The sequence below is a fragment of the Micromys minutus genome, assembly GCF_963924665.1.
Source record: "Micromys minutus genome assembly, chromosome: 7".
Lineage (NCBI taxonomy): Eukaryota > Metazoa > Chordata > Mammalia > Rodentia > Muridae > Micromys > Micromys minutus.
Genome location: NC_137976.1, coordinates 60,489,063 through 60,510,581, shown reverse-complemented (window position 1 = coordinate 60,510,581; position 21,519 = coordinate 60,489,063). Strand labels below are relative to the sequence as shown.

Genomic DNA, 21,519 nt, shown 5'->3' with positions numbered 1-21,519 from the left:
GTGTGTCAACTTGACACAAGCTGGAGTTATCACAGAGAAAGGAGCCTCAGCTGAGGAAATGCCTTCATGAGATGCAGCTGTAAGGCATTTTCTCAACTAGTGATCAAGGGGGAGGGCCCAGCCCATTGTGGGTGGTGCCATCCCTGGGCTGGTAGACAGTGACATTCCTCCATGGCCTCTGTATCAGCTCCTGCTTCCTGACCTGCTTGAGTTCCAGTCCTGACTTCCTTTGGTGATGAACAGCAGTGTGTAAGCTGAATAAACCCTTTCCTCCCCAACTTGCTTTTTGGTCATGATGTTTGTGCAGGACACATAGCAAAGATGGAATATAGATTTTATTAAGTAATAATTCAGGAGTATCAGAGGGAAAGCACTAGCAACATAGAAGTTTGGGGTTGACCTGATTGAGCTGATTAAGCCATATTAGACATAAAGCCGTGTGTGCGTGTGTCATTTGAGAATCCAGAGCTTTGGGGTGAATACTGAGGAACTCGAGTCACCACCACCGAGGAGATTAGAGAGGATTAACCAACTACAGCAACAGCTCACCCTATAAAGTCATTTGCCACCAAACCTAAAGGCCTGACTTTGATCCCCAGAACCCACATAAAGGAAAAGACACAATCAACCCCTAAAAGTTGTCCTCTGACTTCTACATGTGTGTAGGGGACTTGCATGTGACTCACATGCACAATAAACAAACAAACAAATAAATGTAAAAAACACCCAGCACTGTCTCCCATCTTAGTGCATATACCAGGGGAACAGGCACAGAGCGATCAAATACCATGTCCAAGTAGTAACTAGTTTGCACTGGGGTTTGCACACTAACCACATCCTTAACCGCTACACTGTGGATTTTACAAACACTTGGCTACAAATGCCATCCAGCAAGTGAGCTCCCAGCAACCCTACATCACCCCTAAAGCTATTGGTTGTCTTTGTTTTAGTAGATCACCAAATGTGACATCAAAATTCCCTGCAGAGAGAAAAAGCAAAATTGATAAAAAAAAATCTTACCATAGGACTGCCCCAGCAAAGCATCAGGAAGTGGATGGTAACAATGATACTGTGTCACTATTCTGAAAGATAGAAACCTAGATCCAAGCTTCCTTCTGAGGGCTAGGAAAAGGAAAAGGCTCTCCCCTAGTTTCTGGGGATGTTTTGACTTTTGTTGGGTCACCTAGCCCATGTTTTTATATTCTTAAGGCATTCCTCTGTATTTGGGTCTTGATTGTCTCCTTTACAAAGGACATTGGCCAGAGTAGATTAGGGAACCCTTCTATCCCAGTATGACCTCATGCGATCCAGATTGCATCAGAAATGGCCCTGCCTTCAAAAGGATACATTCTGAAGTTTTTTTGTAATTCTCAGGTTACATGTTTGGACTGGTGAGACAGCCAAGAGCACTTGTTGCTCTTGCATTGGTTTGTTTCCCGGTACACACACACACACACACACACACACACACACACACACACTGTACATACAGAGTGAAACATTTTTAAATTTTAATATCTAACATAATGCCATTAGGCTGCTTATCTTCCTTTAGCAATTTTCAGCAATTAAATCCTCTTGCCGAGCAAGTGGATGTTTGCTCCTCAGATATGACTAGCAACAGCTGCAGAATCTTAACTCTGGTTTAGCACCCAAATTCTATTGCCACCCTGCTTCAAGAAGGACCAACTTCAAAGTTCCTGAAAAAAAAAAAAAAAAAATCCAGATAGGTATACTACCATCTAGCCAGGCGATGGTGGTGCATACCTTTGAATCCCAGCACTCGGGACGCAGAGATAGGCAGATCTCTGTGGGTCTAGGACAGCCAGGGTTATGTAGAGAAATCCTATATCTACAAGATGGCAGAACACATGAGGTGTTATGACTACTGACGTGGACCCTGCCTCCATGGGCTCTCAGCAAGGCAGCACTTTTTCTTTTTTTTAAAATTGCATTTGTTTATTTGTCTTTGTGTATGTGAGCCATGGAGATCAGGGGACACCCTGTAAGCTATTATTTTTTTTCTACTATGTGGGTATCTATGTTGTTTGGCTAGATTTTGTCACCTTGACATAAGCTAGAGTCATTTGGAGAAAGGGACTCACAGTTGAGAAAATTCCTCCATAAGATTTGCCTGTAGGTGTCTGTATATGTGCAAGCACGACCTGTAGGTGTCTGTAGTGTATTTTATTGGTTAATGATTGATGTGGATGGGTCTAGCTCACTGTGGGTGGTAACACCCTGGAGAGATATCCTGAATGGTAGAAGAAAGCAGGCAAAGTTTCTGGAATGCCTCTGCTTCAGTTCCTGTCCCCGTTGCTGTCCTCTCCTTCATGTCCCCAGGCAGTCACCTTAGTAATGTCTTTGTCATAGCCCACTGCTGTTACTCTTTGCGGGTGGAATAATCATGGGATCATGCTGCGACCCTGGTGTAAACCTTTGCTCTTCCACGAGAGTCTGACAGCTAAGATCTGACCTCAGTACTCTCTCCTCCAGCCCAGTTTCTAGAAACTACTAACACCCTTCATCCTAGCACACACTGCCATCTGCCTACAAGAGTGATCTATGCTTTCATCTCCAGAGACTCTTAAGACATCGTTCCACGTGTAAAGCATCCATTGTCCTCCGCCACAAAGGACACCACGGGTAAGTCCATTAAAGCAGTGACCTCTTTGGTGTTGTGGCCACCTTCACATAACTGGATAAAGTGCAGATCAGACTGCTGTTTCTAGTTTTGTTCTTCTCTACTTATATTCCTAGTGGCTGGTACCACAAAATATTTAACCAATACTGAACTAACTTTTTTGATTTCTTTGTAAGTCTGAGTAGGTGGCTGAAGAGACCTTTTACAATGTAAGAGCTCAACTACGGCCACATAAAACACTCACTGACACTTCGGCTGCAGAGTGCTCTCTGAAGGGCGGACAGCACTCAGCTGCTTCTCAGCACTTGAGGCAGCCCCTCACCTTTCAGTCACGTGTACATACCTTGACCACTCTGGCAACCTTGGTTAGAAATGACCGTCACCCTTTGGCTTCTGAAGAGGACATTCACTGACAGTTTTCATTCCAATCTTAAATAAAGCCTTTTTTCCTTCAGAAGTAAAGAGGTGCCACATATGGCGGCACATGTCTGTAATCCCAGTACTCTGGAAATTGGCAGCATGACAGATCTAAGTTCCAGACCAGCCTGCTGCACTCCAGAGTGAGACCTTATTTAAAAAAAAAAAAGAAATGGTGACTCAGACAAAGACTGCATTTCCTGCCACATGCAGAGTCTCGTCTTAAATGCACACTCACATGACATCAAAGTAGAAAGGCTGGAGTGAGAACAGGGGTAATGGGAAGGGTGTGACCAAAGCGCATGATACACGGGTGAAAGCAGCATGAAGAACTGCCATTTGTGCAATGAAGGAGCACAGAACACAGACTGGGAAGCGAAGCGAGTCAGCCATGTTAAACAAAGATGTGCAGCTAACTTCCATTACAAGATGCTAAGAACTAAACTTTAGACGACATTAGCCTTCTGTAATTTATTTATAGTGCTGGAGACTGAACCCAGGGCCTCATGCATGCTAGGCAAGCACTCTATCACTGAGCTAGATCCCTATACAGAGACATTAGCTTTAAATATATATATACTTTTACATTTTGCTTATTCTGTCTGGAACTGAGCATATACGTGTGAGCCACAGCCTGATTGGCAAACGCCTTTACCTGTTTCCATTTTGCCAGCCCTAGTTTTAACTTTTCATCAGGAAGCTAAGGCAAAACAGAACCCCTCGCTCCCCAAATTAAAACACAACATTCTCGTTTCTATTCTGATGCAATATCAAATCTACATCAAGAACTAGAAAAGCCATTCTACCACTATTTCTGAATTAAGGGGGCAGGGTGTGGCCGAAATGCATGAACAATAACATTCTCTCAGATTTGCCCCTCTGCCTTTCTGCTTCACCTGGACACATTATTTCTCATTTGTCTTTGCTTATACTTTGGTCTGCATATTTAGAAGTCACTATTCCTGATTCTTTCCCACTGAAATTATGTGAGCCCCTACTTCCTCAGCTAAAAGACTGAAAAGAGGGCATCCAAGATGCTGTTTGTATAGGAGAGCAACAGCTATGTGTAGAGAGTAAAATCCGCAGTTAGAGTCACGTATGTATGTAAAAACAAAATTAGGAAACTTGCAAGGAAGGAGAGAGTCTGTTGAGGGGCCTGAGAATGTTATGAGGGCAAGCACTTGGTTTAGACATGGACTGTTCTAACAATCATCAACATGGCCTTGCCCAGACTCAGTCTTGGCTTATGGAATCTTTTTAATACTAACACTTTTGAAAACTCCTTAATTTCTGTCTCACCAAACTGTTATTATTTCTTGATTGCAAGATACAAAAACGATGAAGTTAACTGTAACTTCTGTAAAGTTTAGGTCTTCGCTGTCTTATGCTTCCCCGTCACATTAGACCCAAGATGCAGGAGCTACCTCAGCACAGAGCCATTCCACATGCTCAGCTGGACCAAGCAAACTTGCTTCAGATGCTTCGTTACATCTGTGTAAGCTTACTTGAGTAAACATGAGAGATGAATGAAATGGCTTGACATTCAAAGTCAACAATGAAAATATGGTAACGATGAAATGACGTCTACTACAACAGAGTTCCTTGTATGAACTTTTTAATGAATTATGAGCCAATGAACATTACAGAATTACACCTTAATATTTCTTCTTTCCTATGAAAACCTAGATAATATAACCGCCTGTTTCAAGTAGGACAGAAGACCATAGTGATTAAGAGTAATAGTAATTAAGATGTCTTCCACCACTGCATGCTTCCTCAAAGGATGACATTAGCGCTTCCTACAGCAACAACAAATTCAATTAGGCAGTTTCCTGATCGCGGTTGCAGCTGAAATACAGAAACATAACAGATGCTTGCACTTCTGCGGCATTCTCCCCCTATAACAGCAACACTACCAGTGTTCTCTCTTGCACCCTCTGTAGCCTTGTGAGGTAGTGAGGGGAGCAAGAATTTCCTACTTTGTAGATGAGAAACCTCTAGGTGACATTCAGCACAACTGCTCTCAACCTTTGGTAGCATTCTGAAACCAGGGCATTTTTAAATCCTTATGGTCTGAGTATATCCCAGTTCCAACACCAGAATAAGGATACAGACCCAAGCTGACTTTCCTTTAAGCCATTCTGAGGTCCAGCCACTTGAGCAGCACTGACTTAGGTGATTTATACTCAGCTCAGGTACAACTGTTTCTTCCACATGCTCTTTAAGCACCAATGAGAGCATGACTTCCTTCAACACTGAGCAGTTTGCCTTAATGATCCGGGCAGCCACTACTGGTCTCTAGTGACAGGATTTCTAGTAAACAGACCAGGCTATAAATGAAGGCTCTCGGTTCTCTAGATGCCCATTCTAGGAACATTCAAATCTATGAACTAAAATGGCTCCTTGTTCTGGGTATGGTAGTATATAGCTCTAATCCCAGTTTGGGGGAGGCTGACACAGGGAGATGGCTGTGAGTTCAAGGACAACTTGAGCTACATAGTGAGAGCCAGTCTTTTAAAAAATCAAATACAAGACAAGACACAGAAAGAAAGGCTTGGTGTTAAATTGCTAGGCAATTATCTGACTCTAGGTTCAGTGAGGAATGAATAAACCACGTGATTTTGTTTTCCAGTCAGCACCTTCAAAAACTTGTTGCAAATGAACATTTACCAACAAGACAAAAAGAGAAGTTATGAGTCAAACTCATGAGAAGCTTGAGGAACTGTCACAACCTGAAGGTGCAGCAGGTACGTAAGGACTGCCGCCAGCATGTTAACAGTTAGTCTTCATCCTATCCAGGTCTTCAATCAATTTTTAAATGCCACCAAATTGAATTGTTCTAGAGCAGAAAATCAAAACAAAACAACACAAAAAACAAGAAAAACAAAACAATTCCTGGGCCAGCTATCTTCCCTAGTACGTTTTACATATAATTCCACTTTGTACAAGGTTTCTTCTTGATACAGATTATCAAAAAGAATGTTGAACAAATTTCTCTTTCTCAAGCAACATAGCAAAAGTACAATAAATACCTGTAACCCTTTCAGGAGGCAACTACAGATTGTTCTGTGGCTGAAGCCTCCTTCTTCATAGCAGTATTGACAAATTTAATTCTCAAGGACCTCCAAGAACCCCAGCAAGCTGCTCTCTGTCCCTAATTTTATTAGATTTAAAACAAAATATACATACAGCAATCATGTAAAAAGTACAAAGATTTTACTTGCCTTCATCAATTCTTATGTATCTGAACCATATTAATTATTCTTTTATACAGAAAAATGTTTCTGTTCTAACAAAAGAAAAAAATCAACAACCACCTCAGCTCATGAGTTGAATTATTAATTCCAGAGAGTATTAGTGAGACGGTTTATGGGTCAAAACAAGAAATAACATTCACCTCTTTCCAATGAAGCTCTCATGTTGTTGCCAACCTGAAGTTCTCAGTGTTAAGTCCCATGGGGGCCACACCTAGGTGATTAAGAATACCCTAACCTGGGTTCAGGCTGGCACTGTCTCAGATGGGTGAGTAAACATTTGATGACAGCAATGGAGACTTTGAGGCTTCGACTGTTGTATAATGTAAACAATATGAAATTAAAAATTCTTCATAACATCTACGGCATTATAAAGTTAGGAAATAAAAGAACCGCTGACCATGTGTTCTCCTAGGGTTTATACCAAAAGTGCTCACACTGAGTGCTGTAAGAGCAGCTGAAGCTGTTCTGTGTGGAGGCCAAAAACTAAAGCCAGATGCCAAGAGGCAAATTCCTATTACTTCTGAGTCAGCCTTGCTGGCATGTGCGTAATTATAGGTAGATCTGCTTCCCCAGTCTTTAACCAATCAAGGAACCTTTATCATAATTCTGCTACAGCCATGGACTATAAGCCCAAAACACTATCAAATGAGCCAGTACAACATGTCTCCTCCTCTTCTCTCTGTTACCCTACTGTCACCAAATGTCACTTTAATTTTGTACCATGTAGTGATTTTTAAGAAATTGAAGTTGAACAAAGCAATGCCTTTGTCCTTTTTTTTTTTTTTATACAGTTTTTACACACATATATACAACTTTTAAAATAGCTGCACAATTTTGTTTCTCATTGCTAGAGAAGTGCAGTCCAGGCAGACCATGCTTCTCAATATATTAAAGTATTAAATAAACCCAGCCAGCTTCATACTTTCTAAGTCAATCTGGCTAGAAATAAAGGGAATGGAGAAAGAACAGGCAGTTGTAAGATGAACCGAGCCTTCTCCACAAACACCGTATAAACTCCTGCAGTTCCCTCCTCTAGCATCTCTACACGCTCACCTTTAAGCTGGAAGTAACACACTGCTAACTTAGAGAAGACTCTGTGGCAACATGCATATGTCAACTGCCCACTCAACCAGCCGCAACCCTGAGGATTTTCTGGCCCAGTGGAAAGAGGAAACGCTATGACCATCTCTGACCATCTCTGCTGTAGAGTTGCTTCTCCAGTTCTCAGCTTCATGTGTCTTCAGGATGTTTCTTGGGCATGCACACATGATGCTATCACTTCATGGTTCTATTTCCCACAAGTACATCTCTTCTCCACTGTCCTTCTTTCCAGAAAGCCACTGTCATCCATCCAAAGGTTTTCCAAGATAAACCAAAGTCACTTCTGTGTTGCCATATACTGCAGAAACTGCTGGGTATAAGCAGGCTTTCGGAAGTCCTCGGAAGGCAACCCCCAGGAATTCATACCCACGCTCAAAGGCTAAAGTCTTATCCTCCATATCCAAGATGACTCGGATCCTCTCTCCTATCTGTAAACAGACAGTACAAGGTTAGCAGGATAGCCACCAAAGGCATGGCTACAAGAAAGAGGATACAAATCAGGAAGTGGAAATGTACAAAGAATCTGTATCTCTAAGTTATCTCTGCTAGTGAGAAGGGGAATTCTGGTTGGAGGTAAACAGCTTGAAGAAAGAATACACATTATTCTCTACACACATTTCAGTTTTTCTTTTCTTTTTCTTTTTGATTTTTAAAGACCGGGTTTCTTTATGTAGCCATGGCTGTCCTGAAACTCAGTCTGCAGAGCAGCTGGCCTTAAATTCAGTTATCTGCCTACTTTGTGTCCTGTGTGCTGAGACCAAAGGTGATGCCTATGCTACTGTGCCTGGCTTTAAAAGTGAACAGCAACACTGACTGTTTAAACTGCAAACTTAATACATCCAGCTTTTGTCCCATTTTAAAAACAAATAGCAAGGCTGTGTAATCTTTCTGGTTGGTGTCCATGAAGGCTGTACAGTATGCTCAGGACTTTGGAGCAGAAGTGGCCACAGCCTCCTCTGACAGGCTGCTTGCCTAGCATGCATGAAGCTCTGGGTTCAGTCCCACGCAACACACACTCTGGGAATGGCGCATGCTAGTAATGCCAGCACCTAGGTGGGAGGTGGACATAGGAAGATGGAAGTTCAAAGTCATCACTGGCTACACAGTGAGAACAAGGCCAGCTAAGCTACATGAGCTCCTATCTCCAAAGGGAAGGGAAAAGTAGAAAGTCCTAAGATTTATACTTGAGATTTAATACTTCATAATTATGCTAACTCCTGCTGTGTCAGTAACGTTCCTTCTTTTATTTTCTGTCTCAAATGCCCGCCAACTTCTGCTTTTACCATTCTTTGCCAAACTGAACCACTAACATATCCCATCTTTTTATGATGCCTACCAAACAAATACAAACAGGACAATGCTCTGGCTGTCAGGCAACAGTGCTATTATCCTAGAAGTTCTGCCATCACTCTCAGGAACTAGCCTTGTTCTGAAGCAGACTAAGGTGACACAAAAATCCTGCTGAATGAAGTCCACAGGTTTTCGTCACCTTGGAGCCTCCAGCACAGCACATATGTTCACACGGAAGGAAATGGAAAGCACTAGTCTGGACAGTGTTGGTGTCCGTGGTGAAATGCGCTCTGGAGGCAGAGGCAGGCGGGTCTGAACTTGAGGTTAGCTCTGTCCACAAAGCTCCCAGGGAAGTGGACTGAGAGGAGAGAGGCCTAGAAGACAGAGCAGAAAGCTGCTGCTGCTGCTGCATACCACAAGGGTATGAAGTTTACAGCCTCGAGTCCCAACAAGTAAACTGTCTTCCTTTACTAGAAAATCATGTACCAAATAATAAGGCAGTTTCTAGAAAAAGGAGGCACTCTAGAGTTGTTCATACACCTTATCCACACATCCAATTTTCATTTCGAAAAGAAAAACCACTAGGCTAAAATAGAAAAAGCATGACTCAAAGTAGTGGGAAATCCAAAGAAATTAACTACCTGGACCTATGCTTTCTAATTTGACAAAGAATTTAAAGTATTTATAGTTACTCTGTGTGTGTAAAACTGTGAAATGCAGTTAAGACATTCTAAGTATGTCCAAACAATTAAATAAACAAGAAATTTCAATAGAGACATGGAGACAGAAGAAAGCAAATGGAATCTAGGTCCAAAGCATAAAGTAGTACATAAAGCTACAGCAATAGAAAGGTGTACACGGTGGTGTACACCTTTAATTCTAGGATTCAGGAAGCTAGGAATACACAGTGAGCCCAGTCTCAAAAGAAGCAAACAAATAACAAAGAGAAATGAGGCTTGGGATGAGAAATAAAAGGATCATAAATTATGGGACACAAAGATACTATTAAGTTTTCTAACAATTATGTGTCTAAACTCTCAAGAGAGAGAGAGTGAAATGTTGTTAAATAAAAAAGACTAAACCGCAGTTTGCCCCATCTACTTCGAGAATGAAGACCATTCTCAGCATCAGACTGTCCACATTCCAGAAAATGTTAACAACACAGTCATTGTGAAGGGCCCCAGGGGAACTCTGTGGAGGGACTTCAATCTTATCAGTGTAGAGCTGAGTCTCCCCAGAAAGACAAAGAGGCTTGGGATTGACAAATGGTGGGGTACAGAAAGGAACTGGCCACTGTCAGAACCATCTGCAGTCATGTTCAGAACATGATCAAGGGTGTTACACTGGGTTTCCGTTACAAGATGAGGTCTGTGTGTGCTCACTTCCCCATCAACGTCGTCATTCAGGAGAATGGGTCTTTGATTGACATCCGAAATTTCATGGGTGAAAATACACCCGCAGGGTTCGGATGAGGACAGGTGTTGCATGTTCTGTCTCTCAAGCCCAGAAAATGAATTAATCCTTGAAAGAAATGATATTGAGCTTGTTTCAAATTCAGCAGCTCTGATTCAGCAAGCCATATCAGTTAAAAACAAGGATATCAGAAAGTTGTTGGATGGCATCTATTGTCTGGAAGGGAACCGTGCAGCAGGCTGACGAGTGAGACCTCAGTTTCCTAGCTCCAGAAACAAGATCCTGGTCACAAGTACAATTTGGGCTCTCTGGGGACAATAAAGACTTATATATTGGGGGAGAAAAAAAGACCAAACCACCTGCTATTGAGGGTTCCATTTTAATAACAAGATAGATCAAAGCAAAGGGCTGGAGGATGCTCTGTAATAGTAGTCCATGAAAAGTTGGAGTGATTACATTAAAGTCAGACAATACAGACTCAAACTCAGGCACATTAGCAGAGTCAAAGGTCATTTATATTGAAAACAGTTAGAGCCCTTGAGTCTATGGAGCAAAAGCTGATAGATTGAAAAGAAAAATAGACAAGCTAGAGAGCATAGTTAGAGACTTCAGTACTTTTCTCAGTAAAAGAAGAGGTCAAAATCACTAACAATATAACATCTGACCTATGATTTATAGACTATTCCATCTAAGAAGAGAATGTAAGTTGTTTTTAAGCACATATGGAACACTCATTAAAAGAGACAACATATAGAGAATACAACTAGTATGTATGTATTTTGAGACAGGATTTCTCTGGTTAGCTCTGGCTGTCCCAGAACTTGCTCTGTAGATCAGACTGGCCTTGGACTCAGAGATCCACTGCCTCTGCCTCCCGAGTGCAGGGATTAAAGGCCTGCGCCACCACTACCAGCTAAACTAGTATAAATATATTTTTAAAGTGGAAATGAAACTCAAAATGACCTCTGAAAATGAGAAAGTCAAGATCTCCACTGCACCTGAAGGTAGTGATAAGACTTCATGTTCAGTGATAAAACTACACACTCCTCTCTGCAGGACTTACACAGAACAAAAAACAGAAAGCAAGGAAATGACTTTATGAAAGAAAACCTCCCAGCTTTTGCACTTCAGGAAATGGAGATATATTTTTGCCTTTTATATTAATATGCCAGAGCTGATAATTTTATTATCGTTGTGCCTGTGAAGGACAGAAAAGAGCATCAGATTGCTGGGAACTGGAATTCTAGACATGGATGTTGGGACCTGGGTCCTCTGGAAGAGCAACTAGTGCTCTTAAGCACTGAAGCATCTTGTCAGCCCCTCAAAGCATTATTGAAGCTAGAGATCTGAGCTACCCATATATGAAATCTACATTTCTACAAGACTTTGGGGGACTTTTAAAAAAATTATATTTTTAGAATGTGTGTTCATGTGTATGTCTACAAATGTATGTTGTTTGACCATAGAGGCCAAAAGAGAAAGTCTCATCCCCTGGAGCTGGAGGCACAAGCAGTTGTGGGCTGCCCAAGGTAGGGCATAGGAACTGGTCTGGAAAAGCATAAAGTACTCTTAACACTGAGCAAACTCTCCAGCCCAGCTTTTAAAATCCTATTTAACTGTTTTACATTCTGATGAATTATATGGCTGTAAGACACAATTTTGATTCTAGAATCAAATGAGTGTAAGACATTAGATGGAAGACTAGGGCTGGAGAGGTAGGTCAGTAGTTAAAACACTGTCTGCTTCTCTAAAGGACCCCAGTTCAATTCCCAGCACCCACACAGTGGCTTACAATGTCAATAACTACAATTCTAAGGGATCTTACTTCCTCTTCTGGCCTCTGGGGGCATCAGGCATGCATAGACATACATACAGACAAAACACCCATACCCATAAAATAAAGTTTAAAAACTAATTTAAGATATGAAAGATTAAAAAAAAAAGTAGCAGCTTGCCTGAACTTGTCTCTAGAGAGACATTAATACAGCCAGGGAGTCTGAATCCACATTAGTAAGAAGCAGAGTGAATACGCATGTATATGCACATACATGCATTTGTTGTGATGAGGTGACCAGCAAAACCAAACCAAACCTCTGGATGTTTCATGACACAGGAAAGAAAACATCCTTGAATATGATCCAACAACCTGTACCCTGGCCAAACTAGTCCTGCAGGATAATGAGGTCTTCTCCAGAGCACCATGCTTCCTCATTCAGGGTCTATAGCTGAGGTGATGTTACACCAACAGAGCTGCTGAGTGTTTCTGAGACATATCAACAGCAAAACCCAAAATATTTACTCTTTGGCCTGTACAGAAAAAGCTTGGCAACCTCTGCTCCAGAGCAAAGAAGAATTGCTCAAATATGTATTAAGAAATACTGACATGTAACATTGTACCATTTGTTTTAAAAATTGACAAAACAAAGACAAAAACCTATAGTGGCAACATTAAAACGTGCATGTTTTAAACAAACTAAGGTGTGATTTGAAATGGCCACACTGAGAAAAATCCCATTTCTCACCTGATATTTTGGTGCATTGTTGCACTGTGGAAAGCTGCCATTGACTTCCCCATTATGTAGTAGATTATTGTCCACCAGATTCCAGCCCCAGCTCTGGTCATCACTCCCCAGCAATGCCACATAACCTTGGCACTGCATAGGGGCCCGTTTTGTAGCAATCCCTATCACTGCCACAGTGCCCAAAGGGCCTTCCCACCAGACTTCCCAGGCGTGGCGGCCCTCACTGAAACCAATCTTGGTCCTTGCACCATCGGTGCTCTGAGCGATGGGGTTCCGATGTAATGTAAAGCCATTCTTCTTAATATAGACATTCCTGGAGCAGTCATTCGTGCTGAAGGCATGTTGGAAAGCACGTACCTAAAAACACAAGAAACACAACAAAAGAAGAATAAACTTGATTTTTTTCTTAAATGTTAAAATGCAGCAGGTTTAATGTGATGGCTCACATTTGTGATCTCGGATCTCAGAGCCCTCTGAGATGCTGAAATAGGATTGAAAATTCAAGGCCAGCCTGGGATACTTGGCAACTAAACCCCGTCTCTCTCCTCTGCCCCAAATAAAATAAAAAAATTTGAGGCTTTGTGTTTACAAATAATAAGATTATAAACTTTTAAATAACACTATTTCCAAATGATGACTAAATGTTCTAGATGGGAAACTGTCATTAGATATTATACCCTGTTAAAAATAACTCCTGGGCTGGAGAGACGGCTCAGTGGTTAAGAGCACTGACTGCTCTTCCAGAGGTTCTGAGTTCAAATACCAGCAACCATATGGTAGTTCACAACCATCTGTAATGGGATCTGACAGTGTACTCATATATAATAAATCTTAAAAACAAACCAAACCTCCCAGCTAGAGGTGGGCATGGTAACACATGCCTGCGGGCCTAACTACTCTAGATCACTGGAGCCAGGTTACGGTGAACAAAGGAAACAGAAAGATTCTGTCCAAAAAAAGAGGGAACCAGTTCAACTGTCTTATTGACCAAATTCCAAACTAGTACAATTTCTACAAGTAAACTTAAAACAAAAACGTACACACAACTATCCTTGTACTTTATAGAGATATCACTAAAATGTTTATACATAAAATAACTGTAAATGGTAACTGCTTTGAAACAGCTAGAGGCAAAGTGGAGTAAACATGAAACCAGATTTGTCCTGAGGCAACAGTAAAGCTTGTGTGGATGGCGTATAAAAATTCAACACATTACTTTCTTTCCTTTTATATACACTTAAAGTGATGCAGTTTCCACATCGTCAATGCTGTGATAAAAAAAGAATTATGGCCCAGTGACACATGCTGTACTCACTGCTGGGGAAGAAGAGGCAGGAGGAGCTAAAGTGTAAGGTAAGCCATAGCTACATATCAAGTTTGAGGCCAGCCTGAGCTATGTCAGGGCTGAGCTCACTGGCAATGTTCTGGCCCAGCGTATGCAAGAGGAAATGTGTATGCTTTATATAAAATATCATATAAAGTTCTTAGTCACAGCAGTTCTAAAGTGAAGAGAATATTTCACTGACCACAAACTCCACTAGATCCTCCTGTTTACTCGAGTTTACTCGCTCACATACTGACATCACCACTCTCTTCTGTTCCAAGCCACGTCCCCTAGACAACACACAACTCAACCAGAAGAAGCCAGGCACTGGTGCTGCATGCCTTTAATCCCTAGAGGGAGGCATATCTCTGAGTTCAAGGCCAGCCTGGTCTAGAGTGAGTTCTAGGACAGCCAGGGCTATACAGAGAAACTCTGTCTCAAAAAAACAAAAGAAAACAAAAAAATTAAATAAAACAAATTCAACAGGAGGACTTAAAAGGAGTGGCTACCAAGAGGAGAGATAAACTGGCCTTTTGTAAATTTTTTTAAAGGTCCTAACATGAAAACATTTTAAAATAATGACAAATTCTCATCTTTTAAAAATATAAAACTTAGGGCCAGGCAAGGTGGCACACGGCTTTAATCCCAGCACTTGGGAGGCAGAGGCTGATAGATCTGTTTGAGGCCAGGGTGGTCTACAGAATTAGTTCCAGGACAGCCAGGGATACACAGAAGAGGGGAAAATACAGATACATGTATTTATAAGTGGATGTATATAAATATGTGGCTGAAGAGATGGTTCACTAGTTAAAAGCACTTGTTGCTCTTGCAGAAGACCCAGACAATTCCCAACACACTGCAGCTCTAGTTCCAGAGGACCTAACACCCTCTTCTGGTCTCTGTGGGCACTGAATGAACGTGGTTCATCAACATATATACAGGCAGAACACCCACACATAATAAAATAAATCTGAAGGGACAAAAGGGAGGTGGATGAGGTGACAGACTTGAAGAGCAACAGCACGAAGGAGAGCCATAGGCGTCAGGGACCCAACCCAGGTGAAGCTCATTTTCTAACCACTGTCACTGCTCTGTGCTACAGAGGAAGTCCTTCTTTCAGGTGTTCTGTTTCCTCAAGGAAAATGGAAAACTAAGCATTGCTGAATTTTTTTGTTTCTGTTTATATATTTTTTAAATTGTATGTTGGTGTGGTGTGGGCACTCATAAAAGTGAACAAGGGAGAGATATCTATAGACAAGTATTTTCTAAATCTAAAGAACGACATGAAAAGAAAGAAGTCCTCACGAGAATGTTAAATTACAATTTCCTTGTCACCCATTCCTGGTCTAACAAACTCCCGGGGCCTTTTCTCTAATTTTCCCTTTGCCCAGTGATACTAACAACCTCCTCCTCAACCTCCTACCCTGGCCTCCTGGTTTGCTGAACTGATTCTACCACATTCATCTACAGTGATTCCCTTCCTCTGCGCTGCACAAGTCTCTTTCCAGAGCTGTCTAAAACAGTGTTTCCACCGAATGTCATGCCAGCTAATATCTTCTGATAGCACCACACACAGCACCACAGCAACTGCTAACTCTGCTTGGCTTTAAAGCCTTCCAGAGAAGCTGCCACACTTTGTTCCCACCTGCCTGCCCAGTTCCTAGTGTGCGTCCTCTCCTTATGATTTCTACCACCACCTCCATGAAGGTACTCCCCATCATTCGTCTCCCCTCAATTCCCATTCACTATCATCACCTTAAGTATAAGGATCTTGTTTTCTACCACACCTCAAAACACATGATTTTAGTAAAAAGTATTTTGTAAAAACCACCAATTAACCAACCAACCAACCAACCAAACAAACAAACAAAAACCTACTGTAATCTAAATGGGTCAATGCTTTACACCATAGTCTACAGGAAATGGGAAGGAGAGAAGTGCACGCTGAGTAACAGATTAAGGAACATAGATGGTAACTAATAACCTACAGAGGCAGGAGGTAGGGGATGGAGTCAATCTGTAAACTAAGATAGCCTCAAAAGACAGTGACTCCTTCTTGAGGGAACATATACAGATACTGATTAAATAAACTATAAATTAAACTATAATATTTCACATTTATGAGACAACACTGCAACTTCTGTATTAAGAAATTACTGTCAGTTTCATTTTAGAGATGACAGTAGTATCATGATTATATTATGGGCCTTTGTCTTTAGAACAAATACTGAAAAATTCAAATGGAATGAAAAAATACCCAATTAATAAATTTTAAAGGCCAAGTGTACCTTTAATCCCAGCACTGAGGCAGAGGAAAGTGGGTCTTTTGAGTTTGAGGTTAACCTCGTTTATGGAGTGAGTTCCAGGACAGCCAGGGCTAAGAAACAAAGCCTATCTTTAAAACAAAACAAAAAATTGAAGTCATAGTTTCTGTCTCTTTCTGAAGAACCTAGATTTTCTATTTCAACAGCATAAAGACCCAGCCTAGGGCTTCTGAATGCACATTTTTCCTCAGCTCCCTAGCTCACCCTCGTTCTCCAGAGTTCCCACCCTTTCTCAACAAACTGTTTCTAATTCTGCTTCTAAAAAACAAATATAAAAAATACCTAGCTCAGAATATAAATCTGAAAGTTAGGGTATAATTAGATACAAAATATTTGGGATGACTAACTACTACTGTGTACTGGCTGGTTTTGTGTGTCTACTTGACACAAGCTGGAATTATCTCAAAGGAGCCTCCCTGGAGGAAATGGCTCCATGAGATCCAGCTGTAAGGGCACTTTCTCAACTAGTGATCAAGGGTAGGAGGGCCCAGCCCACTGTGGGTGGTGCCATCCCTGGGCTGGAAGTCCTGGGTTCTATAGGAAAAAGCAAGCTGAGCAAGCCAGAGGAAGCAAGCCAGTAAGCAACATCCCTCCATGGCCTCTGCATCAGCTCCTGCTTCCTGACCTGCTTGAGTTCCAGTCCTGACTTCCTTTGGTGATGAACAGCAATGTGGAAATGTAAGCTGAATAAACCCTTTCCTCCCCACCTTGCTTCCTGGTCATGATGTTTGTACAGGAACAGAAACCCTGACTACGACAACTAGTTATTAAGTAAAGAAAGCGTGAGTTATGAAAAAGAACGTTTTTGGGATTGTGCAGCTCAATGGCAGAGTGAGCGCTAAGCATGGATCAGGCCCTGGTTTGAGCAGCATGGAAGGAGGAGGTAAAAGGCAGGATGGGGGCTGGAGAGATGGTTCAGTGGTTAAGAGCACTGCACTCTTCCAGAGATCCTGAGTTCAATTCTCAGCAGCCACATGGTGGCTCAGAACATCTGGGATCAAATGCCCTCAGGGCAAAAATGTACTCACAAATAACATAAATAAATCTTTTAAAAGGTAGGGCAGGAAAGAGAAGAAAAGGAACCAACCAGATACTTCCCAGTGTTGTCCTCCCCTCACAGTTGCCCAGGCTCCTTGGGAGTTCTGCTGGATCCACCTTCCCCAATCCCACGCACTGTCTACAGTCACCTATGTGGACTTGTTCTCTGACAGCTCTTCCACTGTGTCTTTCTCTCCTCTCTGTGCCCTTTCTATCCCATGGTCTAGTCTTTTTAAAGCACAGCTTTCCTTCATTGTTCTTCTGTTCAAACTTATACTGTTTTTCCAGTTGCAGAATAAAGCCCCAACAGTATACAAAAGACTGCTTCAAAGGCCTTCTTCCATGATATGGCTAGTTCCCAATCACCTTTACAATAGCATTTTCCTTCATTCAGTCCAACTAGAAATTCTTATCTTTACCCTAGACTGCTTCTAACCCCTGGCTACCAGGAGCTGCCTATTTGAAATCTGTTGAATATCTCAAAAATACTATGAATTCTGCTCTTCCACAAGCGAACTTGCTGTCATTTTCCTCCAAACTCTTGCTCAAGTGATACTTAGATTATGTAAGCCAAATATGTAAGAGTCATCCTTAGCTCTTCCTTCTTCCTCGTCTCTACTTCAAAACTACTGCCAAATTTTACAGATCCTTTTTAAAAAAAACTGTTTGATCCCGCAAATTTCAGAGAATACATAGATAATCCAAGTATCTTAATATTCTCTGAGTGAAAAAAAATCAATTTTAATTTATGATGACCTAAAATCCTAGTGCCATATCTAAAGGCAATAGGAGGAACAGTCATCAAATTCTATAGATTCTACTTCCTAAGTTTGTCCATTTTCCTCTATCTCCTTCACTGCCTTCTTTCTAAGAGACCTACCACATTTCTAAAAGCGTATTCCAACCTGTTCTCCATAGTGGAGTCAAAACTAACCCACAAACTGATCCCGCCACCACTCCCCATGGCTCCCTTGTCCCCATGGCCACTGTTCTTGCTTACACCTAGGAAGGCTTCACTGTAGTGTGTCCCACTCCTTTAATCTGACTCAAACCAGCATCACCTGCACTCTCAGGGCAACTCTGACAGTCTTGTTTTTCAAACGAGCCAGATTCCCTCCTCACGGGCTCTTCTTGCTCCTCTTGGCCTCTTTATCCTCATCTTTTAGGTGTCACTGAGTTATGCATCATGTCTTATAAGAAAGTCTCTTCCTGACCTCCGTACCTAGTTAAATCCCCCATTACTGACACTCAGAACAGCATGTGACTCTCATTCATAATACTTACCAGATGCAGTTTTACAAATGCAGTGATCAGACTAATATCTATTCTCCCAGGCTGGGGGGTGTAGCTAGCATGTATTCAATCCCCAGTACTGAAAAAAAGAAATGCAAGCAGGCAGGCGAGAGCACATGTGCGCGTGCACACACACACACACACACACACTACACTGTACTCCCCATGAGGCAAAGTGTTGGTAAGAGTTTGCATTTTTGCTTTGTTTTTTTTTTTCTGCTCAGAGTTTTTCATAAAAATTTCACATGAACCTCATCTTAAAGTACAGCTTTGCGTCATCTTAACCTCAAACTTTATCTCCACTCAACTCCTAAGTTCTTCCTTTCCACAAACTTCTAGTATTCCTCAGCAGCAATGTGTGCCATGTTAGTTATTTCTGTATGTTAGCTATTTCCCTAGTCTAAAGACTTCTACACTCTGAGTCCTCCTGAATTAACCTTCCGTTTTCAAAATAGTCACCTAAAAGAACCCAGGGTAAGTACAAGCCCACCTTGTAGCTGCACTTCATATAGCAGAAAGTTAAATGAAGCATTAGAAACTTAAACCCAAAATATCTCCGGAAATATACAAAACTAGTATGAATTTAGTCTGGAGTTAAGAGTAATCCCTGATTTTCAAGAGTATCAGAATTCAGTCCGTGTGTGTGTGTGTGTGTGTGTGTGTGTGTGTGTGTGTGTGCATTTGTGTCAAATAAAAAATAAGTACAAAAATACCACTTGGGGAAGGGACAGGACTTAGAACTTGGAAGACAGAGGCTGGTGGATTTCTGTTAAGTTCCAAACCAGCCTGGGCTAAATACTGAGACCCTGTCTCAGAAAAAACAAAACAAAACAAAAACAAAAAAACAAAACAAAACAAAACAACTATTTATTTGGTAGCTGACATATTCAAAACAGTTTTCCTTCTCTTATCACACCAAAACTTGCCTTCATATCCAAGAATATACCAGTAGCTGTGGCCCATCCTATAATCCCAGCACTCTCAAGGGACAGACAGAAAGATAGCAAGTTGGAGACCACCCTGATACATAGTCAGACCCTGTCTCCAAAACCAGACATAAAATAATGTATATACACATATTTATAATAATATACGCATATTAAAAGAAATAGTGCACCTATTTCACATTCAAAAAATGATGTAGAAACTCACTGACAATATAGCATTAAAATAAAAAAGATGCTTACCACATTCCTGGTCAGACCTTATCATCTCTCACATACGCTCCCTGTTTTAGACATTCTGTCATTTTATATAGTCCTGGCTGTCCTGGAACTCACTTGGCAGATCAAGTTGGCCTTGAACTCAGAGACGTACCTGACTCTGCCTCTGGACTGCTGCAGTTAAAGGTAGGCACCATCACACCAGGCTTCATACTTTTTGCTTACTGCTATCCTTAAGAGCTACTGTCTAGCAACATGAACCTTAACCCAAGACCTTTTGTTTGTATGGGCTGGAGAATACTTGGGCCTGCCACGACCTGTTTGTTAGCATTTTAATTTTGTTATGAAAACACAAGCATCATCATCAACAACAACAACCACCACCACCAAACCCCAGCAAAACAGGAATCAACATATTAGATGACAGAAGTGTCACCTGAGCAGAACTATGAAAGTTATCAATAACAGCAGGACAAGGAAGTTTAATGAGTTATATTGCTCTAATATTAATATTAAAGTTTGTTTCTTACAAGTTACTTAGCAGGATGTCTAGCCTTATCAGCACTTGGAAGTGTTAAATATTGCAGCCCTAAGAGAACGTGGGTGAAAATAATAAAAACGTGCTTATTAATCAGACTTGGGAAAGAGGGTGGTGAACAAAAAAGAGCCCAGAATTAAACCCATTTTAAAGCGACCTCGATGAACTAATGCCATACGTCTACTTGGTGGCCAGGGAAAAATATATGAACAAGAGTCTTTACGAGCAAAAACTGTTGAAAGTAGAACTGATGAAAATGAATAATGTGAAACCACCTAGTATTTTTTTTTAAGTGGGGTGGATTACGAAGCAGAACTTCAATCCAAAGAAAAGATCGTTATGAAAAGATCGTTATGGAGAGGAGGGGCGACAGTGGTACTGACAGGCTGAAGCCGTGGAAAGGCGGGATGGTGAGGTAAAACGTCTGACTCAGGCTTTGAAGGTAAATCCCGAGAGCGACGAGCAGGAGAGGAACCGGGCTTCGACATGGCCCGGGATTCCCTCACCTTGGCCTTGTAGCTGGGCAGGTTGCAGAGGATGTCCGTGCGCAGAGCCTCTTCTGCTAGGCTGCGGGCGCACAGGCTCCGCCACACCTCGCTGTTCTCGTCGCCGTGGAGGCAGCGGTACCAATGCTTGCACACCAGGGCGCAGCTCCGCAGCTCGGACAGCTCCAGGTAGGAGAACACCAACTCCAGCACCCGGCTGGGCAACCGGCCACCGACCCCGGAGGACCCCGAGCCCGCGCTGGCGCCGGCGCCGCTAGCGCCGCCTGAGGCTGCCCCAGCCCCCGGGCCGGGCGCCGCCATCGCCTTACCAGCCGGCCCGAGGGCCGCCGCTGCCGCCGTTGCGCCCCGTCTCCGCGAGGGAGGCCAAGCCTCGCCTAGAGATCGGAGCAGCTCGCTCACCGCCCCTTTCAGCGACAGCCGCTCGCGCCTCCACCGCTCCCGCCCCTGCCCGGGGGCGTCCGCTGCGCGCCCCGCCTCACTGAGGGCAGATGGCCGGGGCCTCTCGGGTCCCCGCCCCTCGTAGCCGCTCAGCGCGGGCGCCGGAACCACCCGGCTCGCCCGGCCAGCCCGCGACGTGCTCCGGGATCCGCCATGCGGGTTGAGGGCAAGAAGCAAGGGCGCACGCCCAGCTCGCCCGCCGCGCCTCTCAGCCCGGAAGTGACTGTTCGGCGGAGGCGCCTCGCTCCCTA

General features: G+C 42.5%; 1 protein-coding gene across 1 annotated transcript; it reads right to left on the bottom strand.

The window, feature by feature from the left end:
- Positions 1-4,671: 4,671 nt before the first annotated feature.
- On the bottom strand, positions 4,672-21,395 carry FBXO45 (F-box protein 45). Its single transcript, XM_080919656.1, has 3 exons — positions 20,831-21,395; positions 12,645-13,001; positions 4,672-7,847 (listed from the first exon to the last, which is right to left on the bottom strand). Exons 1-3 carry the CDS (start codon positions 21,128-21,130, stop codon positions 7,662-7,664), a joined length of 843 nt encoding a protein of 280 aa, XP_080775782.1. The 5' UTR covers positions 21,131-21,395; the 3' UTR covers positions 4,672-7,661.
- Between the last annotated feature and the right edge of the window lie 124 nt (positions 21,396-21,519).